General features: G+C 52.9%; 3 protein-coding genes across 3 annotated transcripts; 1 reads left to right on the top strand and 2 right to left on the bottom strand.

Moving 5' to 3' along the window:
* Window positions 1-1,257: 1,257 nt before the first annotated feature.
* Znhit2 (zinc finger HIT-type containing 2) lies at window positions 1,258-2,520 on the top strand. Its single transcript, XM_042675887.1, has one exon. The coding sequence runs from the start codon at window positions 1,307-1,309 to the stop codon at window positions 2,474-2,476; it is 1,170 nt and encodes a 389-aa protein (XP_042531821.1). The 5' UTR covers window positions 1,258-1,306; the 3' UTR covers window positions 2,477-2,520.
* Window positions 2,521-2,640: 120 nt separating this feature from the next.
* Tm7sf2 (transmembrane 7 superfamily member 2) lies at window positions 2,641-7,538 on the bottom strand. The gene is made up of 10 exons (XM_042675886.1): window positions 7,263-7,538; window positions 6,815-7,011; window positions 6,668-6,722; window positions 6,178-6,372; window positions 5,996-6,099; window positions 3,972-4,091; window positions 3,715-3,883; window positions 3,426-3,506; window positions 3,217-3,339; window positions 2,641-2,994 (listed from the first exon to the last, which is right to left on the bottom strand). Exons 1-10 carry the CDS (start codon window positions 7,309-7,311, stop codon window positions 2,834-2,836), a joined length of 1,254 nt encoding a protein of 417 aa, XP_042531820.1. The 5' UTR covers window positions 7,312-7,538; the 3' UTR covers window positions 2,641-2,833.
* An 84-nt stretch (window positions 7,539-7,622) lies between these two features.
* Vps51 (VPS51 subunit of GARP complex) lies at window positions 7,623-22,035 on the bottom strand. Its single transcript, XM_042675885.1, has 10 exons — window positions 21,765-22,035; window positions 21,178-21,307; window positions 11,993-12,139; window positions 11,694-11,913; window positions 10,864-11,581; window positions 10,328-10,543; window positions 9,922-10,140; window positions 8,600-8,721; window positions 8,428-8,515; window positions 7,623-8,002 (listed from the first exon to the last, which is right to left on the bottom strand). Exons 1-10 carry the CDS (start codon window positions 21,993-21,995, stop codon window positions 7,742-7,744), a joined length of 2,352 nt encoding a protein of 783 aa, XP_042531819.1. The 5' UTR covers window positions 21,996-22,035; the 3' UTR covers window positions 7,623-7,741.
* Window positions 22,036-23,557: the final 1,522 nt, after the last annotated feature.

Below are 23,557 nucleotides of genomic sequence, written 5' to 3'. Positions count from 1 at the left end.
CATTTAATTTCAGTAGGGAAAGAGATGATCTGTATCAAGATAAATGCAAATGTGGGGTTGGATGTGTTCAGAGTCCAAGTACCAGGTACTTGAGTACTCAAGGAGTCCAAGTACCAGGACTTATATAATTAGATGCAATGAATAAAAACACTTAATGGTACTTAGCAGAGTTGTTTGTAGCTCATTATCATGGGGGGAGGGGAGTGGGGTCTGTGGGCCTTGAACTCAGGGCCTAGGCATTGTCCCTAAGTTTTTTTGCACAACGCTCTACCATGGTACTGAGCCTCAGTACCATTTCTGGTTCTCTGGGGATTGTTGATAAGAATCTCAGGGACTTTCCTGCTCAGGATGGCTTTGAACCACTATCCTAAAGAGTTCTTAATATAGAGTCTACATTGAACAGAGTTGGACAGACAATGGTAATGAAGGTAAATTTGGGGAATATCAAACAGCTCAGATATGAAACACTGCTTTGTTCTGAAGGAGCTAATACTAGGCCAGATGTCCTCATCTGGGACTTTTTTTCACTCTAATTGACCCCCTTTCGGGATCCCCCCTCTTTTTTTTTTTTTGTCAGGCTTGAACTCTGGACCTGGGGCTGTCCCTCAGCTCTTCAGCTCAAGGTGAGTGTTCTAACACTTGAGTCACAGCGCCACTTCTGGTTTTCTGGTGGTTTATTGGAGATAGTCTCAAGGACTTTACTGCTCAGGATGGCTTTGAACCACGATCCTCAGATCTCAGCCTCCTGAGTAGGTAGGATTACAGACGTGAGCCACCGGCACCCGGCATTTCTCTTGCGCTCTACCACTGAACCACATTCCCAGCTCTCGAACTGCCCCTTAATTTTGTCTATATTCTCTACTAGACAATGGCTGCTCTACAGCGCGGGGAACTCATCCTCCAAACACCTGCGGCGCCGTGTGCCCAGAGTATTAGCATGCACACTGATTTCTGCCGCAGCTTTCTAGTGCAAGAACGCTGGCTGGTTGTTTTCAGTCCGTCCGGGGCCCGGGTTCCCCGCAGGTACTAGAGCGTGAGCGGGCGCCCACGAATCGCTGGCCTTCACAGCTTCCAGCCACCGCACCCAGGCCGGCTTGTGTTCTTACGTCACTACGGCTTCTGCGCCTGCCCGATGCACTGCTTGACTTCCGGGTATGGGCGGGAATTGCGGGGAAGCCTCGCGATGTTTGTCGAGTTCATGTCCCATTACTGGCCCACTGAAGGAGCGGAAGTAACCTTCGCGGCGCCGGAAGCGGCTGAGCCGCGGCGTGGGTGCGCCCGCTCCCACCACGCAGCTCCTGTTGCCATGGAGCCGGGCGGGCCCTGCGGTTTTTGTCCGGCCGGGGCGGCCCAGCCAGCGCGCTACACCTGCCCTCGCTGCAACGTGCCCTACTGCTCGCTGCGCTGCTACCGGGCGCATGGCGCCTGTGCCGAGGGCTTCTACCGCGACCAGGTGCTGGGAGAGCTCCGCGGCCGCAACGCCTCGCCCAGCCGCCTGGCAGGCGCCCTACGCCGGCTGCGTGAGCAACGCGAGACGGAGGACGAGCTCGAGGCAGCAGGCCCACGCTCAGCCTCGGCTCCCGGAGGCCTCTCGGGACTCTGGGAACAGCTGGCGCCCGCCGAGAAGGCGGCCTTCGAGCGGCTGCTGAGCCGCGGCGAGGCCGGACGGCTGCTTCCTCCCTGGCGGCCGTGGTGGTGGAGCCGCGGGGCCGCGCCGCGGCTTCTGGAAGAGCTGGATGGCGCGCCCGCGGCGCCGGAGTCCGGGAAGGATGCCACCGCCGAGGAGCCGGTTCCCGGAGACGGCCCGGGGGCCCGCCCGCCCGCAGTGCCCGCCTTGCCCGCCCGCATCCCCGCGCTGGCTAGCCTGAGCCGCGGCCCGGTGTCGCCACTCGTGCGCTTCCAGCTGCCCAACGTGCTGTTCGCGTACGCGCACGCGCTCGCCCTGTATCATGGCGGAGACGACGCGCTGCTGCTCTCGGACCTCTGTGCCACGCTTCTGGATGTTTCTGGAGCCCTGGGCGCCCAACAAGTCTTCGCCTCTACGGAGGAAGCCCTACAAGCCGCAGCCCACGTCCTAGAAGCGGGCGAGCACCCACCCGGTCCCCTGGGTACTCGGGGTGCTATGCAAGAGGCTGCTCGCATCCTGTTGGGCGAGGGTCCGGCCAACCAGAAAGGCTACACATTGGCAGCCCTCGGACACCTGGTGCAGGCCCTGGGCCGGGCCCGGAAATTAGCTGTGGCCAGCGAAGATCGAGAGCGCCTCTATCGGGCTCGGAAGAAGTGCCAGTTCCTGTTGGCCTGGACCAACGAAAATGAGGCCGCCCTCACACCGCTTTCTCTAGATTGCACCGGAGCCTACCGTGCCCATGCCATGGCAGCTGAAGAAGTGGCAGCCCTTACTGGGGAGCTGGAGCGGCTTTGGGGAGGCCCCATGCCACCTGCCCCAAGGACGCTGATCGAGGAGCTCCCTGGCTGAATTAAAGACTCTGGTCATTAATAAAGCTGTGACTGGACTGCCCACTTTTAGCAGTGCCCATTTCTGAGTAGCAGACTCGAGGGCCCCAAAACCACCTACCAGTGCCTCTAGGCTGATCTGGCAGCCATGGATACCCTAGCCCTAGAATGGGAAAGAAGCACACAAGTGTTCCAGACATTTATCTGAAGGGGGAAAAGTGTCTCTGTGGGCACTGCCTTCATCTTCTTGCTCCAGAACCATCTCTTCTCAGGCTGAGCAGCCCTGAGGCTGCTGGTATGGCTCAGACCATGTTGGGTACAGGCCCTTAAGCCATGTGTCTTGGGAGCAGGTGCGCTGGTGGACAGCTGAACTCCCTCCTCAGTAGATGTAGGGCACAATGCGGTAAGGAACACGCTGGCAGTACTCGTGCCAAGCCCGGCCATACTTCCTCAGGCACTGCTGCTCATCCCGGGCCTCTCTGTGCACCAGCAGTGCAGTGAAGTAGAGGATATAGAAGTAGGGCAGCAAGTGGGACACCCCTGTAAGGAAGGAGTTCTGTGACCCTCTAGCCAGCACCCCGGGTCACCATGGTTTCCACAGAGCATCAAGATCTATGATAAGGTGTACAGGACTAGGTTGGCATTGGAGTCTGCTGCCCCCCTCCCTCGCTTCCCCTAGTTGATTACTCCACTGTGACTTTCCCAGGACAGGCCGCCTGTGGTTACCATGCCACCCTGAGCATACCTATCCAGGCGACTCACCACAGGGCAAGGACCAGGCCAGAGACATGATGAGGTCTCCAAGGTAATTGGGGTGGCGCACCATACCCCACCACCCAGACACCAGCAGTTTCCGCCCTGTGGCTGTAGGAATGGTCTCAAGGCCTGGGGAAAGATAGGTAGGGGAGTAGGGAGCCCCAGAAAGCCCTGCCACCCCACACCTTCCATAGCTCCCCAGAAACCCAGCTCACCAGCCACACTAGGATCAGAAGGATTCTTCCGGAAAGTGTTTTTCTGAGAATTAGCCCGTCGGAAGATGTAGTAACCAACAGCTGGGGGAGGGGAGGAGAGGATGAGCACTTGGTTAGAGATGAGAGACTTTACCTGACCCTGATCATCCAGGCTGTCCACAGTCCCGGTTCCGAGTGACACCCAGGACCCAACTCCCAGCTTTGGAGAAGCACCTGACCTCAGCACCTGAATGAAGTGAGAAGCGGAGGGGAGGGGGGTGGGCCCAACCCACTGCCCTTCCTGACTGACCATTGATGAGGCAGATGAGCAAGGCCACGGGCAACTCCAGGCTCTGTGGGTGGTACAGCAAGAACTGGGCCTGCAGACTGTAGGTGAAAGGTACCCAGGCTAGGTCCCCAAAGGCTAGCATGAAGCCAAAGCCGTCGTGTGTGATGTCCATGGTGGTGAGGACAGCCTCCTGCAGGGACAGGACCCAGATACACTGGTTTACTCTGGGGAGGTCCTCAAATGCCCTTCCTGACCTTCCTGGCTCAGCCTAACCTCACCTCATACCAGAGGGCATCACCCACATACAGCAGCTGGAAGCCATTGACCAGCCACATGGCCAGTGACGGGCTCCCCCGCAGCTCCGCCTCCCTCAGCAGCAGGGCTAGGTTGATGAGGACCTGAGGGATTAGGAGAAAGACGGTCGTCTCCACACAGGTGCCAGCCTCTCAGCTGTCTCTGTTAATCACTCTCCCGTCCCAGGCCCCGTACCCAGGGAAGTGGGCTAGGACTGTAAGTTAAAACTCTTAAGGTTGTGTTGTTGTTTGGGGGGTTTGAACTCAGGCACTGGGCTGGGCATGGTTACTGAGTTTTTCTGCTCAAGGTGAGTGCTCTACCACTTTGAGCTACAGCTCCACTTCTGATATTCTGGTGGTTAATTGGAGATGAGAGTCTCACAGACTTTCCTGCCCAGGCTGGCTTTGAACTGTGATCCTCAGATCTCAGTCTCCTAAGTAGGATTGCAGGCGTGAGCCACTAGTGCCCAGCTAAAACTCCTAGTTTTGAACCTGAGCTTTTCACTTGAGCTAGTTGCTTATCCTCTCCAAAGCTACTGCCATGTGGAAAATGGAGACTGTTTTGGGACAAGGACTCTGAGATAAGGTGTACAAAGGACTAATGGTTAGATGGGAACTGGCCAATACTAAGCTTGGTGATGTTATTAAAATGGCTCCTTTTAGCTAGGTGCTGGTGGCTCATGCCTGAAATCTTAAGTTATTCAAGAGGCTGGGACTTAAAGGATCATGGCTCAAAGCCAGCTCAGGCAAGAAATGGGAGACCTATTTCCAATTAACCACTAACATGTCAGGCTAGACACATATTTCAAATGGTAGAGCACCCATTGTAAGTGAATGAATACAAAGCCCTGTGTTCAAGCTCTGGTACCAGCACAAGGGGGTGGGGGAGGATTACCTCTTCTTGTTCTCTTAATAGTCTTGGGAGAAAGTTTTTATTCTATCCCATTTCACCAGTGAGTGTAGAAACATAATGACTGTGGGGTCAGGTCCCACATCTTGGTGGGGCCTAATATGGGGGCACACTTAAGATTAGTTGGAGGTAAAGAGTCTCTAATTTTATCTGCCCAAACTGGCTTAGGACCTCTATCCTCAGATCTCAGCTTCCCCAGCAGCTAGGATTATAACCAGTACCTTGTTAATTAAATCATTTTAATTAAAAAAAAAAAAGACAACTCCCAAATCCATGGTGAATCCTTGGCAGTCTTGCCTCAAGATGAGGTCATCCAAGGTGAAAGTTGGGACTTTGCTCAAGAGTTCTCTCAGCAGGGGCTGGGAAGGTGGCTCAGTGGTAGAGTGCTTGCCTTGCATGCATGAGGCCCTGGGTTCGATTCCCCAGCACCACATTAGCAAAAAGAAAAATAAGCCGGAAGTGGCGCTGTGGCTCAAGTGGTAGAGCGCTAGCCTTGAGCTGAAGAGCTGAGGGACAGCACTCAGCCCAGGCCCAGAGTTCAGACCCCCCCCCCCAAAAAAAAAAAAAAAAAGTTCTCTCAGCAGTCTTGGCCAGCAACCCATCAAAGAATACAGATGGAGTGTTTATCATGGCTCTAGTGACAACAGGCTGCTAAACCTGACTATGAGGTCTAGGTTCTTCAATGACCTGACCTTGAAGTAGCACATCTTTGAAATGGACTTTGCATGTTGAAACCAGCTTGCAGTCCCTACATTTTCCTGCTTAGTTTCCCCACACGATCTGTCTTCTGTCTTCCCTGTATTTCTGCTCTGGTGGTGTTGGGTATGGAATCTGGGGACTTAGTACACGCTAGGCAAGTGTTCTACCACTGAGCTGCACCCCACCCCCCATGTATATTTTGCTGGTTTTGGTCTTTTCCCATTAAAATGAAAGGTTGATAAGGCATTTCTCTCTCACTTGACTAGAGCAATGTCAAAACCATGCATTCTGTGGGTCAGCTTGTGTGGGGAATGACTAATGGTTGTTCTCTGCACAACTGCCACCCTGCCCTGTGCCCGCACCCTATCCCTCTCCTGGCAGCCACTCAAGCCCAGCATACCCAGGCCATGAGGCCAGGCCGAAGCTCGCAGAAGTACTTGAAGTCAAAGGAACAGATTCGAGGGTTGAGCTCCCGTCCCAGGAAAATGTCATAAATCAGGTTACCTGGAGAAGAAGAAGGTGAAGGTGCAGGCAGATGCACCCTTCTGTCTCACTCCCACCCCACCGGAACCCCTCTCTCACCTGTGTTTCCCCCAGGTGCCAGGACTGAGGCAGGGGCAACCAGGGCTTTCATATAGAGGAGGAGGCTGAAGATGAAGGCAGTGAGGGTGGCCGCAAACGCCAAGGGCAGGAGCATGTCTGTGAGCGCCCCCAGGGGCAGCCCCGCTGACACCCCCACACTGACCAACAGGGCGGTCACCACCAGCGCCTGGAAGCCTGAACTCCAACAGAGTGAGCCCTGGGGCTCTTGCACCTTGCCCCTCCCCCTGAATCCCAACACACATAGCCCAAAGCTCAAGTGGGTCACACTCAGCCTTCAAAGGCCATCCAGCTCCTTGCAGAGTACCAGCTAACAGGGAAGGGGCATGGAGATACTCGTCTTTCCAGGACGTAAGAGACCCTCTAAGGGAGCTTGGGGTTGGGGGCAAGGCTCCCTGGACTTCCCTGCAAGAACTGGAAACCTCACCCCCCCAGGGCAACTCCCAATGCAAGGGAGGGACCCCTCAGGCACCGTTAATGGGGTAGAGCAGGCGACTCTTGTCCTTCAGTTCCAGCCCCTCGGCCATCTGCGGGCACAAAGGAGGGGTGTGGTGAGGGCTGGGGCTCCTTCTCCCCGGCGAGGCCCCGCCCCCGCCCGAGCCGTTAGACGGGCGCACACCTTGCGCGCCGGCAGCAGGTAGAGCGCCGCCTGCAGGCCGAGCCAGGCGAGCAGCAGCAGCAGCGCCCGCGGGCTCCACAGCTCGGCCAGCGCAGGCAGGCTCGGGGGCGGGCCCAGGAGGCGCGCTGGGCCCGAGCGGGCCGCCAGGAGCAGGTGGAACATGGTGGCGGGTAGCAGCACCATCAGCGCCGCCGCGCCTGCGGAGGGGTTCGCGGAATCACGGCTCGGCCTGGGCCGACCTCACAAGGTCCTCAGTCGCCTGCCTGGGTATCCCCTTGCCAGCCCCTCTCCCTTCCTCCTCGCCCCTCCTTTGTGTCCTGCACCCTCACAAGTGCCCCGCTCGGCAGCCTCCGCATGGACCCCTCGCTCCCCCTGTGCAGACAACTTCCCTGCAAACCCGCCGCTCCCGAAGCCTTCCACCCTCAGATCCTGCCCTCTGCTCCATTACCCAGGGGGCCCCCGAATTCCAGTGGGGCTTGGGGGCCCTGAGGAGTCATGGTTTCCGCTCCGCTGGGAAGCAGGGGCTCACAGAAGTCGATCAAGGGGAGGCGGCCCGTTCCATCCGCTCATGGGAGAGACAACGCGGAGGAATCGGAGGAATCGCGCGCCGGCCTGCACCTGTCTCAGAACAGCTGGACAGCAACAGCGCCGCTCCACCCGAAAGCTTTAGATGGACACGCCCCCTACCCATCCTGGGCCCAGCACAGCAGCCAATCGGCGCCCGGGGCGGGCCCTGCAGGGCGTCTCAGAAGCCTATCGCGACGTCCCTTCTCCAGAAGGCCCCGCCCCGGCAAGTGAGAGGGAGGAGGAAGCCACACACATTTATTAGGCACGTCCTGGCACCCGCAGCCGGGAAGGGCTGCCAGGACGAGACCTGGAACCAAGGAGATGTGGCCGGAATAGCCTGGTGCACAGTGTCAGCCGGGCCTATCCACGTTCGCAAATGACTTCGACAACACTGGGCTCCATGGGCACTGGGTCTGGACAACGCAGCGCAGCAGAAGCTACCACTTCATCTAGCAGCAGGTGCACGAGCTCCTCGTCTGCCACAAAGCGCCACAAGTAGAGCTGCAGGAAGTGGCAGTCCACCTGCACCTGCTGCAGCCCGAAGCGCCCAAAGGTGCGCAGCCGCACACACTCCAGCAGGGTCTTCAGGCTGATCTTAATTATGCCAGTCAGCACCGACACCTGCAGGAGGGGACAAAGGGATGCATGCAGCTCAGTAGCTGCATGGGGTGGGGGAAGTATCTAACACCTGAGACAAAGGTGGATACAGCAGAAATTCCCAGGGCCCAGGCATTATCACATGAAGGGTAGCAGCCAGAGCAGTCAGTGCTGACTGACGTGGGATAGAAGCATTACTGAGTGAAAGGGAGATCCCTGAGCTTGCTGGGGTAGGCACATCTCATAAATGGACAGGAGGACAAGGGCAGGCACACTTAGGTCATCACCCTGGCTGGTAGTAAGACTCTAGTCCATCTAGAACCAACCCTAGACACAGACTAGGGAGTTAGGATCTCTCTACCCCCTTGTTGGGCACAGACAGGGTTCTGGGGCTTCATGGACTGGTATGCGGCTGCTCCAGCCAAGCTTCCTGGGTTATAAGGTCAGACCTTGTTAAATTCCACAGGGCTAAACACATCAATTCGCTCAGAAAACAGCTTCTGGATATTGCTCAAGAGGTTGGTGTCCATCGGGGCACTGGATGAGGGAGACAAAGAATCAGAGCCCAACTTCACGACATCCTCTTCTGCTCATCCACTGGGGCCTCCCTACTGGCCATACCTGGGTGTGTAGCTGGGTGCATAGCGGCCCTGCTGCCTGGAGCTGCTGTACACTGAGAAGGTCCTCTTGCTGGAATCACTGCTCTGAGCCTTGCGGACTCCCTCCTCATATAGGAGCCCCACCTAGTGGTATCAAAGAGACATTGCAAGGCCAGAGCATTAAAGCCGGGTCCAATCAGGTGTCCTGGAGCCTCAGCAGAGGATGCTAGTTATCTACTTGGTAGAAGAATCACAGGGTAGGAAATGAAGCTGTGGCTTAAGTGGTAGAGCACAAGACTTGAAAAGAAAAATACTGAGAAAGGGCTGGGAAGGTGCCTCAGTGGTAGAGCGCTTGCCTTGCATGCATGAGGCCCTGGGTTCGATTCCTCAGCACCACATAAGCAAAAAGAAAAAAAAAAAAGCCAGTGGCGCTGTGGCTCAAGTGGTAGAGCGCTAGCCTTGAGCTGAAGAGCTGAGGGCCAGCGCCCAGACCCAGAGTTCAGGCCCCACAACCGGACCCCGCCCCACCCCCCAAAAAAAAAGAAAAATACTGAGAAAGCATGAGACCTGAGTTCAAGCACCAGTATCAGTCCAAACCAAAAAATCATAAGGTAGTCATGATGGCTCACACCAGTAACCCCAGCTACCCAGAAGACTGGGATCATAGATTAATCTCTATTTGCAGAAACCATTTACAAAATCAGGGTAGTGGGAGAAGCAAAGGCAAGACATAAGTGTGTCTATGAGAAACAATCCTATTTTGTTTCTTTTTCTTTTCTTTTTTGTCGGTCGTGGGGCTTGAACTCTGGGCCTGGGCGCTGTCCCTCAGCTCTTCAGCTCAAGGCGAGCGCTCTACCACTTGAGCTACAGCGCCACTTCCGGTTTTCTAGTGGCTTATTGGAGATAGGAGTCTCACAGTCTTTTCTGCCCGGGCTGGCTTTGAACCATGATTCTCAGATCTCAGCCTCTTGAGTAGCTAGGATTACAGGCGTGAGCCACCGGCACCCAGCTTTTTTTTTTTTTTTTTTTGGAAGTTTTAGCAAGGATTTCAGTGCAGTAAGGAGAGAGATGCAGAAAAGTGTGTGTGTATTTCCTGCTCTTCATGCAGGAAAGGGGTGCAAAGACTCAAGACCCAATCTTCAGCTCTGCCCAGCCTTCTGGGTGACCCTGGGGCTTCCACTTCGTCACTGGTGAGATGGGACAAGGATGCCAGTCCGAGATGAGGAGGATTAAGGTCAGGGATACATACAGGCACTGCTAGGCCCCTGCTGCACTGACCCCCGGAGGGCTGCTCCCCACGCCCCCCCACCCGCAGCAGGGTCCACTGACCAGCCTGGGCGGTACCTGCACGTCGATAGCCGTTGTGTCCTCCACCACCCGCTTCATGACAGCACGCACATTGCGGGGCTCCAGGGTGCTGAGCCAGTCCCGAGTCTCCACACTCTTGCGCAGCATCTGCGATATGACCAGGCCCTGCACCTTCACATAGTGGGTGAGCAGCCGCCGTGCTGTCTCCCTGGCATCCGCACACAGCGAGCTCACAGGCGTCACTGGGGATTGGTCCTGAACCGGGGAGGCAGAGGACAGCAACTATGGGTACCAGAGCCAGTTCAAAGGTTACTGTTCATCAGGAGCTGGCCCTAACTTGTGCCACATGGAAGGTGGAGTGGGACATGAGTCTGGCCATGCGATCACCCAGCTTCCTATGCTCCTGGCAGCAGCCCCTTGTGTCCCCCATGAACCAGTTCACCTGCACCAGAAATTGCTCATCAGTGAGTGTAAGGATGTAGGAGATGGTGGCCGTCTCATAGTCCAGGCAGAGGCGGGAGAGCAGCAGGAGCAGGGCAGGTGGGGTAGCGCCCCCCTTCTCCCCCGGGCTGTCGCAGAAGCTCTGGGCTGTCTGGCACATGGATCGGATGAAGCCCACAATGAGGCCCTCACGGACTCCCTGGCTGCAGAACTCACCCTGTGAGAAGCAGTCCAGATAAACAGCCAGCCTCTCCTCTAGGTAGTGGCCCATGCATTGGGGGGTGGGGTGGGGGTGGGTATGTGCATTGGGGAACCTCATCCCTCTCCTGTTAACCCACCTGCAGAGAACCAATGTTCTCAGAGTTTCCCTGACCCCCCTCACACCCCCAGATTGTGCCTCCTGAGACCCTAAAGCCCCACCTGGCTGCCTAAAACCTTGAGGCCTGTCCTGAGTTCCCAAAGCATTAGTAAAAGACTAGCCATAGGCATTGGAGAGCCAACCAGTGGCATGACTGACCCAAACCCAATGGTGCATACCCGGAAGTAGGGCTTGTTGGAGAAGGACACCTCCTTGGCAGTGAAGAGGTGCACAGCAGCCAGAGAAGATTTGATGTGGCTCAGGATGGAGCTGGCCACGTTGGCCAGCAACTCGGCCAGGCTAGGGCCCTCCTTCCCAGCCAGGCGAGGTGCAGCCAGTGCCTGGCGCACATCGGTCAGGCAGCCCAGGAAGGCCGCACGCAGGCCCTGCAGGTGGTGGCCCAGGCGCTCCCGAGCCACTCGCTCCACGATCTCTGTGGCCGCCTCCGCGAGCCCGGCCGCGGCCAGCAGGGCCCCGGGGGCCTGCAGGCGCCGGTGAAAGCGATCCAGGGCCCGAACCAGCAGTGAGTTGTCACTGCCACCCTGCTCCTGCGCCAGCCGCCGCTCCACCAGCGCGAAATAGCGGCCGCCCAGCTCCCGCGTGAACACCGCCAGCTTCTCCGCCCCCGCGGGGCCCCGGGCGGCGAACAGCTCCTGGTAGGCCGCGGCCACCTGGCAGAGGCCGCCCACGAAGCCGCTGCCCCCGCGGTCCGTGAACTCCAGGACGTCGGGCGCAGGCGGAGAGGGCCCCAGCTCCGACTCCAGGCTGCTCAGCTCCTCCTCCAGCCGCCCGCGGGCGTGCGCCAGGAACTCCTCACACAGCTCCTCGGCAGGCTCGCCCAGCGCCAGCAGCAGCTCCACGCACTCGGCCTGCTCGGGCGCCCCGGAGCCGCCCTCTCTGCGGGCAGGGAGAGGCAGTGAGAGGCAGCACCCCCCCCACACACACCCCCTTCCGACCACGCAGGGTCTCCAGAGCAGGGGGAGGGCGCCCCGGGCCCAGGGCCCCACACCTGAAGCGCTGGCGCAGCTGCTGGGCCAGGCGGGCCGTGATGAGCTGGCAGTCGTCCTGGATGGCGCGGAAGGAGGGCAGGTGCTGGTACTGCTGCAGCACCGCGCGTGCGCGGCCCTGGTAGCGCACGGCCTGCCCGTAGGCGCCCCGCTCCACGCACGTGGTCAGGCGCGAGGGCAGCTCGAAGAGGAACTGCAGCTTCCGCAGCAGCGCGTGCACCCCTGGGGGACGGGAGCGCGGAGGGTGAGCCGCAGGGCCCAGGGAGGACCCCAGCAGGCCCGCCCCTCGGAGGGCGCCCACCTGCCAGCTTGGTGATGCGCTCGTGGCGGTCCTGCAGCGTCGCGCTGATGCGGGCGCTGAAGCTGGTGATCACCGCCATGTTGGTGGCCAGCCGGTCCATCTCGTCCTCCATCTTCCGGAAATCGTTCTTCATCTTCCGGATGGTGTCTTGGGAGGACAAGGGGGAGAAAAAGGAGATGGAGAGTTGACAGTGGATATGCAGCAATTAGCCCGGGCCCCAGGATGGAAGCACTCTCACCGACACCACAACTCGGTGTGTGAGGGTGTGATTATTATAGCATGGCTGGAGAAAGAGTCAACATGCTCAGCAGGCGTTTACACACCTGTGCCCAGGGCAGATGGCCAGAGAAATCCACTGCCTTGTAACAGCAGCTCCTTTAGCCACAGGCGCCCAGCCAAAATACCGTATCTTTTATTTGGTGGGTTGTGGGGCCTGAACTCTGGGCCTGTGCGCTGTTCCTCAGCTCCTCAGCTCAAGGCAAATGCTCTACCCTTGAGCCACAGGGCCACCTCTGGTTTTCTAGTGCTCTGTTGGACAAAAGAGTCTCATGGATTTTCCTGCCTGAGCTAGTTTTGACCCGAGATGCTCAGATCTCAGCCTCCTGAGTAGCTAGGATTATAGGTGTGAGCCACCGGCACATGGCAAATATATCTTAAAATAAGAACTTCTTACCAGGTTCTGGTGGCACATGTCTATAATCATGGCTGCTCAGGAGGCTGAGATCTGAGAATCACAGTTTGAAGCCAGCCTGGGCAGGAAAATCCATGAGACTCTTATCTCCAATAAACCACTCAAAAACAGGTTGGCAGTAGAGCTGTGGCTGAAGTGGTAGAGCACTAGCCTTGAGCAAAAGAAGCTCAGGGACAGTGCCCAGGCCAAGTCCAAGTCCCAGGACTGTCCAAAAAAAAAAAAAAAAAAAGGGGGGCCGGGGGTTTAGCCCAGCGGAAGGGCGCCCGCCTGGCGCGCCCAAGGCCGTGGGTTCGGCTCTCAGCCCTAGTTTAAAAAAAAAAAAAAAAGGTTGCCTACTGTACAACACATAACAACAACAAGGCACAGGCGACAGTCTGGGCCCAGAGTTCAAGCCCCAGAGCCAGCACAAATATACATAAATATATATGCCCTCTAATCAATTAACGTGGCTGTCTTCAGGTAAGGGTCAGTGACCAACACCTGCAATCCTAGCCGTTCAGAAGCCTGAGATTTGAGGATCAAGAAAAGCCTGTGAGGCTCTGAATGTGGCTTAGTGATACAGTGCATTCGTGAAGCCCTGGGTTTGATTCCTCAGTACCACATAAACAGAAAAATCCAGAAGTGGCGCTGTGGCTCAAGCAGTAGAGTACTAGCCTTGAGCAAAAGAAGCCCAGGGATAGTGCCCAGGCCCAGAGTTTGAGCCCCAGGACTGACAAAAAAAAAAAAAAAAAGACAGAAAAAGAAAGAAAAATGAATGAAAGAAAGAAAAAGGAAGAAAAAGAAAAGCCCATGAGACCCTATTGCTAATTAACCTGAAAAAAGCAGGATTGGAGTCATGATCCAAGTGGTAGAGTGCTAGTGATTAGGAAAAAGCCAAGTAAGAGCATGAAGCCAAGTTCAAGCCCTTGTATTAGCACAAAAGACAAACAAAAAACAAATATAAAACATGAGAAGCCGGGCGCCTAGCTAATCAGGAGGCTGAGATCTGAGGATCGCGGTTCAAAACCAGCCCGAGCAGGAAAGTTCGTGAGACTCTTATCTCCAATAAACCACTAGAAAACCGGAAGTGGTGCTGTGGCTCAAGTGGTAGAGCGCTCGCCTTGAGCTGAAGAGCTGAGGGACAGCGCCCAGGCTGAGTTCAAGGCTCACAACCAACCAAAAAAAAAAAAAAAAAACATGAGATCTTTATGTATCTTTAAATTGCTATCAATGTTTTATACTTTAGTATACAAGTGTTTTGCCTCTTTTATTAAATATTTTCCCAAGTACAGTAATATATTCCCTTTACCCAAGGGGCAGAGGTTCCCAGATCCTTAGTAAGATAGCTGGAGAACTAAAACTAAAAGCCCAAAAAGTAAATTATATATACACAAACACAAAAATTTTAGTTTTGCCAGGCGCTGGTGGCTCACGCCTGTAATCCTAGCTACTCAGGAGGCTGAGATCTGAGGATCGCGGTTCAAAGCCAGCCCGGGCAGGACAGACCGTGAGACTCCTATCTCCAATAAACCACCAGAAAAACGGAAGTGGCGCTATAGCTCAAGCGGTAGAACGCTTGCCTTGAGCTGAAGAGCTGAGGGACAGCGCCCAGGCCCAGAGTTCAAGCCCCACGACCGACAAAAAAAAAAAATTTAGTTTTTTGGGGGGTGGAGCTTTTGGCTAGGCAAATGCTCTACCACTCAGACAGCTGAGTTCATTTTCCATATATATAGGCTTTATATTTACCTATTAGTTATTACTGCTTGACAAAGGCAAGTTTGGGTTCTTCTAAGAATGTTCTAATCTGTCCTATTTTTAAAAAATGGTGGTTGTTCAGTGTGCAGTTCTTGGTTGATAATGTATTTTCCTCTGATTACTATGTTATGTCATCTCGCTGTCTTCTGATCAAGACTTTTTCTAAGACATTAGCTGTTGAGCTTATTGGACATGATGACTTGCTTCCATCTTGATACCTTCAAGTTTCTGTTGCTTTTTCTTTTGGTACTGCAGCTTGAATTCAGTCTTTCGCTCTCACAAGCCTTTTTTCCCTCACAGCTGGCCCTTTATCACTTGAGCCAAATTTCCCAGTTATGGCGTTTCAGTAATTAACTGCAGATAAGAGTCTCACAGAGCTAGGTGCTGGTAGCTCATGCCTGTAATTCTAGCTACTCAGGAGGCTAAGATCTGAGGATCACAGTTCAAAGCCAGCTCGGGCAGGAAACTCCATGAGACTCTTATCACCAATAAACCACTAGAAAACTGGAAGTGGCTCTATGGCTCAAGTGGTAGAGTGCTATCTTTGAGCTGAAGAGCTGAGGGACAACACCCAGGCCCAGAGTTCAAGCTCCACAACCTACACCCCCCCCGCCCCAAAAAAGTCTCACACATTTTGTCCAGATTGGCTTTAAATCACAACCCTCAGATCTCAGCCTCCTGAGTACTGAGGTGTCTGGCTTTTCTACAGACTTTTCTGAGACTTAAGTCTCCCAATCTCAGTCTCCCATGTATCTAGGATGGAAGATTTGCAGCACTATGCACTTCGCACACCTGTGTGTATGTGTGTGCATGTGGTGTGTGTGAGCTAATCCTGAGGTTTGAACCCAGGGCCTTGTGCTCTCTCAGCTTCCTTGCTTCTGGCTGGCACTTTACCACTTGAGCCACATCTCCAGCCAGAATTTTTTTTTTTTTTGGGTCCAGTTGTGGGGCCTGAACTCTGGGCCTGGGCACAGTCCCTCAGCTCTTCAGCTCAAGTCTAGCGCTCTACCACTTGAGCCACAGCACCACTTCTGGCTTTTCTTTTTGCTCATGTGGTGCTGAGGAATCGAACCCAGGGCCTCATGCACGCAAGGCAAGCGCTCTACCACTGAGCCACCTTCCCAGCCCCCTCCAGCCAGAATTTTTGCTGGTTATTTTGGAGACGTGAGTCTTGAGAACCCTTCTTCCTGGGTTGGTTGTGAACCACAATCCTCTAGGTATCAGCCTCCTAAGCTGGTTGGGCTATCAGTATGGGCCTCTGGTGCCCAATTTCTTCCTTTAGACTTGATTTCTTCTAAATATTCTTTGAAAATATTTAATAATAGATCTAAATCTATGTAGTAAATCCAATCTTCTCCATACCCCCTCCCTAGGGACCACCCATCTTATTCCATATACCTTGAACTCCAGGTTGCTCTTCTAATTGGCAGCTCCACTTGACAGGGACATTCTTAATTCTTCTCTCTTTCTTACATATCACAGAATTCCATCAATGTATGTCCTATGGCTAATATTCAAACAAATCTTGACTGTTCCACTATAGCTGCCCTGGACCAGGCCATCAGCACAGTGTTTGGAGTGCAGCAGTAGCCTACTAACAGGTATTCTGCCATCTTCCCTATCCTGTAGTCCAGTCTCAACGGAGTAGACAGGGGACCAAGGGACGTGTGTGTGTGTGTGCGCGCGCGCGCGTGTGTTTTGAACTCAGAGCCTGGGTGCTGTCCTTTTTTTTTTTTTTTAACTGTATTTTTTTTTTTGTCTTTTTTTTTTTTTTGGTACTGGGGATCGAACCCAGGACGTTGCTTGCTAGGCAAGCACTTTGCCACTACATCCCAGCCCATGGGTACTGTCCTTGAGCTTTTCTGCTCTAGGTTAGGACTGCCACAGCTCCACTTCCAGCTTTTGTGGTACTTAATTGGAAATGAGTGTCATAGACTTTCCTGCCAGGCTGGCTTCTAAACACAATCCTCAGATCTCAGCCTCCTTTGCAGCTAGGATTTCAGCTGTGAACCTTAACTTAGTCCCCACTCCCCTTCCCCTACCTATGTGTACCAAGTCCTGCCCTTTAACTTCCTGGTTTCCTGTTGCACTTGAAATACCAGATGTGTTCTCTTGCCTCATTCTTTCCCTCTCCTGCTCCACTTCTTCCTTCTCCACCAGAGTAGCCATGCTGTACTCATCTTTGCTAAAGATACCCTCCCAACACCATTACTTTTTTTTGTTGTTGTTGGTCATGGGTCTTAAACTGGGCCTGGGAACTGTCCCTCAGCTCTTCAGCTCAAGACTAGCACTCTACCACTTGAGCTACAGCGCCATTTCCGGTTTTTCTGGTGGTATATTGGAGATAAGAGTCTTATGGTCTTTCCTGTCCAGGCTGGCTTTGAACCTGGATCCTCAGATCTCAGCCTCCTGAGTTGCTAGGATGACAGGCGTGAGCCACCAGCGCCCAGCCCACCATTACTTTTTTTATCCTTATTGTTTTTCTTGTAGCACTGGCTGCTACCATTTTTATGTTTTGTCAATTGTGTGGCTTGAACTCAGGTCCTGCGTGCTGTCCCTGAAGCTCTTTGTGCTCAAGGCTAGAACTCTACCACTTGAGGTACAGTGCCACTTCTGTTTTCATGAGTGGTTAATTGCAAATAAGAGTCTCATAGGGACTTTTCTGCACAAGCTGGCTTCGAACCGTGATCCTCAAACCTCAGCCTCTTAAGTAGCTAGGATTACAGGTGTGAGCCACCAGCAACTGGTTGGCTGCTACTTTTACTTGTGGACTCATTAATTATTTGGTTCTCCAACTAAAATGTGGGTTTCAGAAGGCAGGAGTGTTGTCTGGATAGTTCATTGCTATATCTCAATGTGCAAAACAGCTCTTGCTTTAAAAAAATTACTGAATGTATATTAAATAAATATAAGACTTCAGACTCTACAGATTAATACTTAGAACATATATTTTACTATTTTTCTGTTCTTAGAAAAAACTATTAAAAGCCACACCTTCCCAGTGAAACAAGAGCTAAGTATCAAAGCATTCTGCCAGCTGAGCACCAGTGGCTCACCTGTGATCCCATATATTTAGGAGGATGAGATCCTATTTCCAACCAACTCCTAAATAGTCAGATGTGGAGCGGTGGCTCAAACTGCAAAGAGCTAGCCTTGAGCAAAAAAGCTGAAGTAAGCTGGGTGCCGGTGGCTCAAGCCCGTAATCCTAGCTACTCAGGAGGCTGAGATCTGAGGATTACAATTCAAAGCCAGCTGGGGCTTGAGACTATTATGTCCAATTATCCACCAGAAAACTGGAAGCAGAACTGTGGCTCCAAGTGGTAGAACACTAGCCTTGAGCAAAAGAGCTCAGGGACATTATCCAGGTCCTGAACTCAAGCCCCATAACCACCACCACCAACAACAAAAAAAAGCTGAAGGACAGTACACAGGCCCCAAGTTCAAGTCCCAGGAGCAATCCGCACATATGCAGCACACACACACACAAATCTGTATATTCCAACAAATAAAAACATGTAATGATTACAATATTCCTATGAGAAAATTCTCAGTACATAATTCTTTTTTTTTTTTTTGGTTGGCCATGGGGCTTGAACTCTGGGCCTGAGCGCTGTCCCTCAGCTCTTCAGCTCAAGGCGAGTACTCTACCACTTGAGCTACAGCGCCACTTCCGGTTTTCTGGTGGTTTATTGGAGATAGGAGTCTCACGGTCTCTCCTGCCCGGGCTGGCTTTGAACCGCGATCCTCAGATCTCAGCCTCCTGAGTAGCTAGGATTACAGGCGTGAGCCACCAGCGCCCGGCTATAATTCTTTTTTTTGATCGTAGGGCTTGAACTCTGGGCTTGGGCACTGTCTCTGAACCTCTTTGTGCTCAAGGCTAGCACTCTACCACTTAAGCCACATAGCCACTTTGTTTTTGAGTGGTTAATTGGAGATAAGAATCTTATGGGGACTTTTCTACCCAGGCTGGTTTTGAACTGCAATCCTCAGATTTCAGCCTCTTAAGTAACTAGTATTACAGGTATGAGACACTGGCTCCCAGAAAATTGTTTTCTTTTTTTTTTTTTGGTCCGGTTGTGGGGCCTGAACTCTGGGCCTGGGCACTGTCCCTCAGCTCTTCAGCTCAAGGCTAGCGCTCTACCACTTGAGCAACAGCGCCACTTTGGGCTTTTTGCTTATGTGGTGCTGAGGAATCGAACTCAGGGCTTCATGCATGCAAGGCAAGCGCTCTACCACTGAGCCATCTTCCCAGCCCCGAAAATTGTTTTCTGATGCTAGCATTAGCAAACAAATTGCCTGATCACTGAAACTGCTTCACACCAGATAGAAGAACAATCCTTGAGTACATGTCACCATACCCGCCGCAGTGACACAGGTGAAGACATAACCCTACAGTGCTTCCCATGGAATGCAGTCAAACCCTTTGGGTTTGCCTCCAGAACTATGTATGTGTGGGTCCAAAATTATTGCTCAAGTCTTAAGTGCATTTCCTTAAAATAGGACAGAAAGTGGTCTGAATAACAGCCAAATGTTTTCTTTTTTGTTGGTTGTGGGTCTTGAACTTAGGGCCTGGGCTTTATCTCTGAGCTCCTTTGCTCAAGGCTGGTGCTCTACCATACTGAGCCACAGCTCCACAAGTGATTTTCTGGTGGCTAACTGGATATCAGTCTCAGAGACTTTCCTGCCTGGGCTGGCTTTGAATCATGATCCTCAAATCTCAGCCTCTTGAGTAACTAGGAATACAGGTGTGAGCCGCCAATGCCGAACATTTTCTAGTACAACATAATAGTGGTGTTTGCATGGGACTTTGTAACTATTTATTGCTGGTGCTGGGGATTGAACTCAGGGCCTAGGTGCTGTCCCTAAGCCTTTTAGTGCTCAAGGCTAGCATGCTACCACCTGAGTCACAGTGCTACTTCCAGCTTTTTCTGAGTAGTTTATTAGAGATAAGAGTCTCATGGACTATGTTGGCTCCAAACCATGATCCTCAGATCTGAACCTTGTTTAGTAGCTAGAATTACAGGACTGATCACTGATGCCTTGCCTGACTTTGTAACTCTTTTTTTTTTTGGGTCCAGTCATGGGGCCTGAACTCTGGGCCTGGGCGCTGTCCCTCAGCTCTTCAGCTCAAGGCCAGCACTCTACCACTTGAGCCACAGTGCCACTTCCGGCTTTTTTCTTTTTTGCTTATGTGGTGCTAAGGAATCGAACTCATGCGTGCAAGGCAAGCGCTCTACCACTGAGCCACCTTCCCAGCCCCGACTTTGTAACTCTTAATGTCATAATATTTCTCTCTTAGCTTAATTAGGGACAGGAGGAGGAAAGAATGAGGAAGAAGGAAAGAAGGGAGTGACAAGGCCACTCTCAAGTTAGAGCTGGACCAGAGATGAAAGTTAGCACACACAAAAGAAAGTTAATTTTATTGTGAGCCAAGCGCTGGTGGCTCACTACTCAGAAGGCTGAGATCTGAAGATCTTAGTTCAAAGGCATCGAGGGCAGAAAAGCCGGAGAGACTCTTATTTCCAATTTTCTGGCAAAAGGCCAGAAGTAGAGGTGTAGCTCAAGTGGTAAAGTGCCAGCTTTGAGCAAAAGAGCCAAGCAAGAAAGGCTCAAGGTCTTGAGTTCAAACCTCAGTATTGACGAGGAAAAAAAAAACAGTAGTAAAAGTATAGCTCAAGTGGTAGAGCCTGAGTTCAGGCACACATACATACAAATGAATAAAGTTATTTTTTTTAAAGGTCTTATTGTGGTTTCTTTGGTGTCAGAGATTTTTTATTTATTTTATTATTATTATTTTTTTGGGTCCGGTCGTGGGGTCTGAACTCTGGGCCTGGGCGCTGTCCCTCAGCTCTTCAGCTCAAGGCTAGCGCTCTACCACTTGAGCCACAGCGTCACTTCTGGCTTTTTTTTTTTCCATTTTGCTTATGTGGTGCTGAGGAATTGAACCCAGGGCCTCGAGCATGCAAGGCAAGCGCTCTACCACTGAGCCACCTTCCCAGCCACGATCTTTTATTTTTTTTGTTAGTCATAGGGCTTGAACTCTGGGCCTGGTCACTGTCCCTCAGCTCTTCAGCTCAAGGCAAGCGCTCTACTACTTGAGCCATAGAACCACTTCCGGTTTTCTAGTGCTTTGAGATAATAGTTTGACGGATGTTCTGCGCAGGCTGGCTTTAAACCATGATCCTCATATCTCAGCCTCCTGAGTAGCTAGGATTATAGTCATGAGCCACTGGAGCCCGGCTACAGATTCTTTTTTTTTGTCAGTCGTGGGGCTTGAACTCTGGGCTTGGTCACTGTCCCTGTGCTCTTCAGCTCAAGGCAAGCGCACTACCACTTGAGCCACAGCGCCACTTCCTGTTTTCTAGTGGCTTATTGGAGATAAGAGTCTCACAGACTTTCCTGCCCGGGCTGGCTTTGAACCATGATCCTCATATCTCAGCCTCCTGAGTAGCTAGGATTACAGGCATGAGCCACTGGCGCCCGGCTCCGGCTACAGATTCTTTTAGGTACAAATTTAATTTTATCCTTGATCTCCTTTGGTCTTTAAAACAACTCTTTAGGAGCAGTTATTTACTTCCCCCATAGTTATCTGACACTGAGTAGTGTCTGGGTCCTGTTGGAGAGACAGAGGTGATAAGTAGTTGAATGTCAAGGCAGGTCTGGCACGTGTGTCTTCTCCCTCTGCATTTCTGCTGTTTTTACAAGATGGGGAGGAATGGGGCATGTAAAATTGTGAGGGACGCATCTTAGTGGGAATCACCTGTGGCTGAGATGAACTTGTTGTAGTTTTCGTAGACCAGGGTCTGCATGTCGCTGTCTAGAGCCCGGATCTGCCGCACCATGTCCGTCTCACTGTCCATCAGCTGGGCCAGGGGGCATTCTCTCCTCAGCTACAGTACAGCGGTTAATGTTCAGTGTTAGTGCTCCCTAAAATCCCCCCAGCCTTGTCCCCAACGGGAGAGGTCTTCAGTGTAATTAACGCTGATCCACTCCTCTCCTGTCACCAATCCCAAACGTGAAGGCTACCAGCGGTATCCTCAGGGGGTTACTAGGTTTGAACCTGTTTTCAAATATCAGCTTTTGAGGTTTAAGCTTCGGCCGGCCCGTTGGGGCCGGAGCCACGCCCCCCCCCCACGCGGGCCTATCAGAACATCAGCTTCGAGAGATTCCATTTATCCTCAGGCCAGTCCAAACCTGCCCACGCCCCCTTACACTCCAGTTCTACCCCTACTTCCTGGCCAACGGTGGTCTCCTTTTTTGGGGCCCTGCTTCTCTCACCCCAGGGAGAAAAGGAAGTTGAGATATATCGGGGGCCGGGAAACCCCCCCACCCCATCGCTGAACACACCTTGTCCAAATACACTTCCGGGTCGAAGTGCGCCCCATTGAGATCAGTCGGGTCCAGGGGGTCCGACCCCGCGGGGCGTCCCGCCGCCTCCCCCTCGGAAAGGCCGTAGTAAAGCTTCAGCATCCCGTGCGCCTTCCTCCGACGCTCCGGAGCCTCCGCTTCGAGCCCTTCCGGGGGTTCTCCAGGCCCGGATCCCAGGCCAGGCCCCGTGGCCGGCGCCGCCGCCGCCATCGCCCCATCCGCAGCCCACGGGCGTGAGGCTGGGGAGGAGGAGGGAAGGACGCACTTCCGGGAGCCATAAAGTCGTGGGAACGAGCCGGTCCTTCAGGTGAAACGTTCCCCCCTGCAACTCCGGGTCCGACGAGACCACAGTTCCGGACACCTATCCTCCGAGCAAAGCCGTTCCTGGAGCTCCCGTCCTGAGTGGGAAGTCGTTGTGGAGCTGCATTGGATTCCTGTCCTCCCAGGGTTAGGGGCTCTCCAACCCTGCAGACCCGTAGGGAAGAGGCCCTCGGTACGTGTGTTCAGACCGACACTGAAATTAATTTTCCTAAAACGAAACAGCAAGCTTTCCCCGCAGGGTTGAATGCAGGTGTGCAGGCCGCCGCTGGCGCGGGTTTCTTCCAAGCCCAGCTCTCTCACTTGCACCAGGATTGCCTGCAGAACTATCTGTGACACATCCGTGGGGGGGGGGGGGGAAGGCTCTGGGCTCCTCATACCATCTTTTTGTTTGGTTTTGGAGACAGGGTGCCCCCCTGGACGTGTGCTCGAACTCTGATCTGCCCATTTATTTTAGCGTTCCCGTCGTTGCCGGGATAACAGGTGTGCATCATTGCATCTAGTTTCCCTCTGTTGAGATGTAGTCTCACTGACTTTTCTGCCTGGGTTTGTCACCCGATTCAAGTGCAAGTTTGTGAAGTTTCCCTCCAAAAGTAGGGTCTCTTCACTTAGAGTCCTTGACTTCCATTGCAGAACAAGAATTTCTGGGCAAGTCATAATGAGAAGAAAACTTGGCAGAGCTTCATTGAATAAGTAAGCAAATAGGCAAGCAGGCAGGAAGACAGAGGCACACCCTAACAGAGTGTGGGGTACTCTCAAAGGGGAGACAGATCTCCCTGGCATCAGGGGTATTTATATGATAGTGGCAGAGGGTCTGACTTAAAATTATGCAGAGATAGTTATCTTTGCTCTCAATCATTCTTGGTAGTGTTACACTAAGTTCCTGCTTGTCTACTACTCTGGTTCTTTTTTGGGCATTTCTCTCAGAAAGATATGCATTCTGCCACCAAACAAGTGCTAAGGAAAGGAATGCATCCTGTTGTCTCTCTTAGAAGCAAAGATAGTGCTTCTGTTTCTAAATTCCTTGAGTTGCCTTCACCAGGCCTAATTTTCTCTATGATTTATTCCTACCTCAGGTCTTGACCTTGCTCTACAATCCTCTCAATTTCAGCCTCCCATGTAATTTAGGTTGATAGCAACTTATCACTGCCCCCAGCTTTGGGTTGAAAAAGGGGTCTTTCAAACTTCTGCACAAGCTGGGCTCAAGCAATGGTCCTCTCACTCTCAGTCTTCCTAACTCTCCAAGTAGTTCAAATGTTCATTCATGTCTGGGCCCTCAAGATCTTGTATTGCAATCTTACTGAGAGGGAACTTTTCATTGGTAAATTAATTTTAATTACACATTCGTTGTGTTTATATATCAGGTTTTGAACTTGTCGAAAATTATTGGTAGTACAGATGATACGAGTTTTTTGTTGTTGGTCCTGGGTCTTGAACTCTGGGCCTGGGTGCTT

This window comes from Dipodomys spectabilis, unplaced genomic scaffold, assembly GCF_019054845.1.
Source record: "Dipodomys spectabilis isolate Male_0828 unplaced genomic scaffold, ASM1905484v1 ptg000030l, whole genome shotgun sequence".
NCBI classification, from domain to species: domain Eukaryota; kingdom Metazoa; phylum Chordata; class Mammalia; order Rodentia; family Heteromyidae; genus Dipodomys; species Dipodomys spectabilis.
This window is presented reverse-complemented; position numbering and strand designations above follow the sequence as displayed.

What these genes read in the sequence shown, in the direction of transcription:
- Znhit2 (XM_042675887.1), top strand. Translation starts at nt 1,307, where the DNA reads ATGGAGCCGGGCGGGCCCTGCGGTTTTTGTCCGGCCGGGGCGGCCCAG.
- Tm7sf2 (XM_042675886.1), bottom strand. Translation starts at nt 7,311, where the DNA reads ATGACTCCTCAGGGCCCCCAAGCCCCACTGGAATTCGGGGGCCCCCTG. An exon ending in GTGATGCCCTCTGGTATGAG is followed by an intron (nt 3,884 to 3,971) that starts GTGAGGTTAGGC and finishes CTGTCCCTGCAG; the next exon opens with GAGGCTGTCCTCACCACCAT. An exon ending in GCTCATCTGCCTCATCAATG is followed by an intron (nt 3,507 to 3,714) that starts GTCAGTCAGGAA and finishes CCCCTCCCCCAG; the next exon opens with CTGTTGGTTACTACATCTTC.
- Vps51 (XM_042675885.1), bottom strand. Translation starts at nt 21,995, where the DNA reads ATGGCGGCGGCGGCGCCGGCCACGGGGCCTGGCCTGGGATCCGGGCCT. An exon ending in GCACCCAGCTACACACCCAG is followed by an intron (nt 8,516 to 8,599) that starts GTATGGCCAGTA and finishes TCCCTCATCCAG; the next exon opens with TGCCCCGATGGACACCAACC. An exon ending in GCCCTGTGGAATTTAACAAG is followed by an intron (nt 8,003 to 8,427) that starts GTCTGACCTTAT and finishes CCCCTCCTGCAG; the next exon opens with GTGTCGGTGCTGACTGGCAT.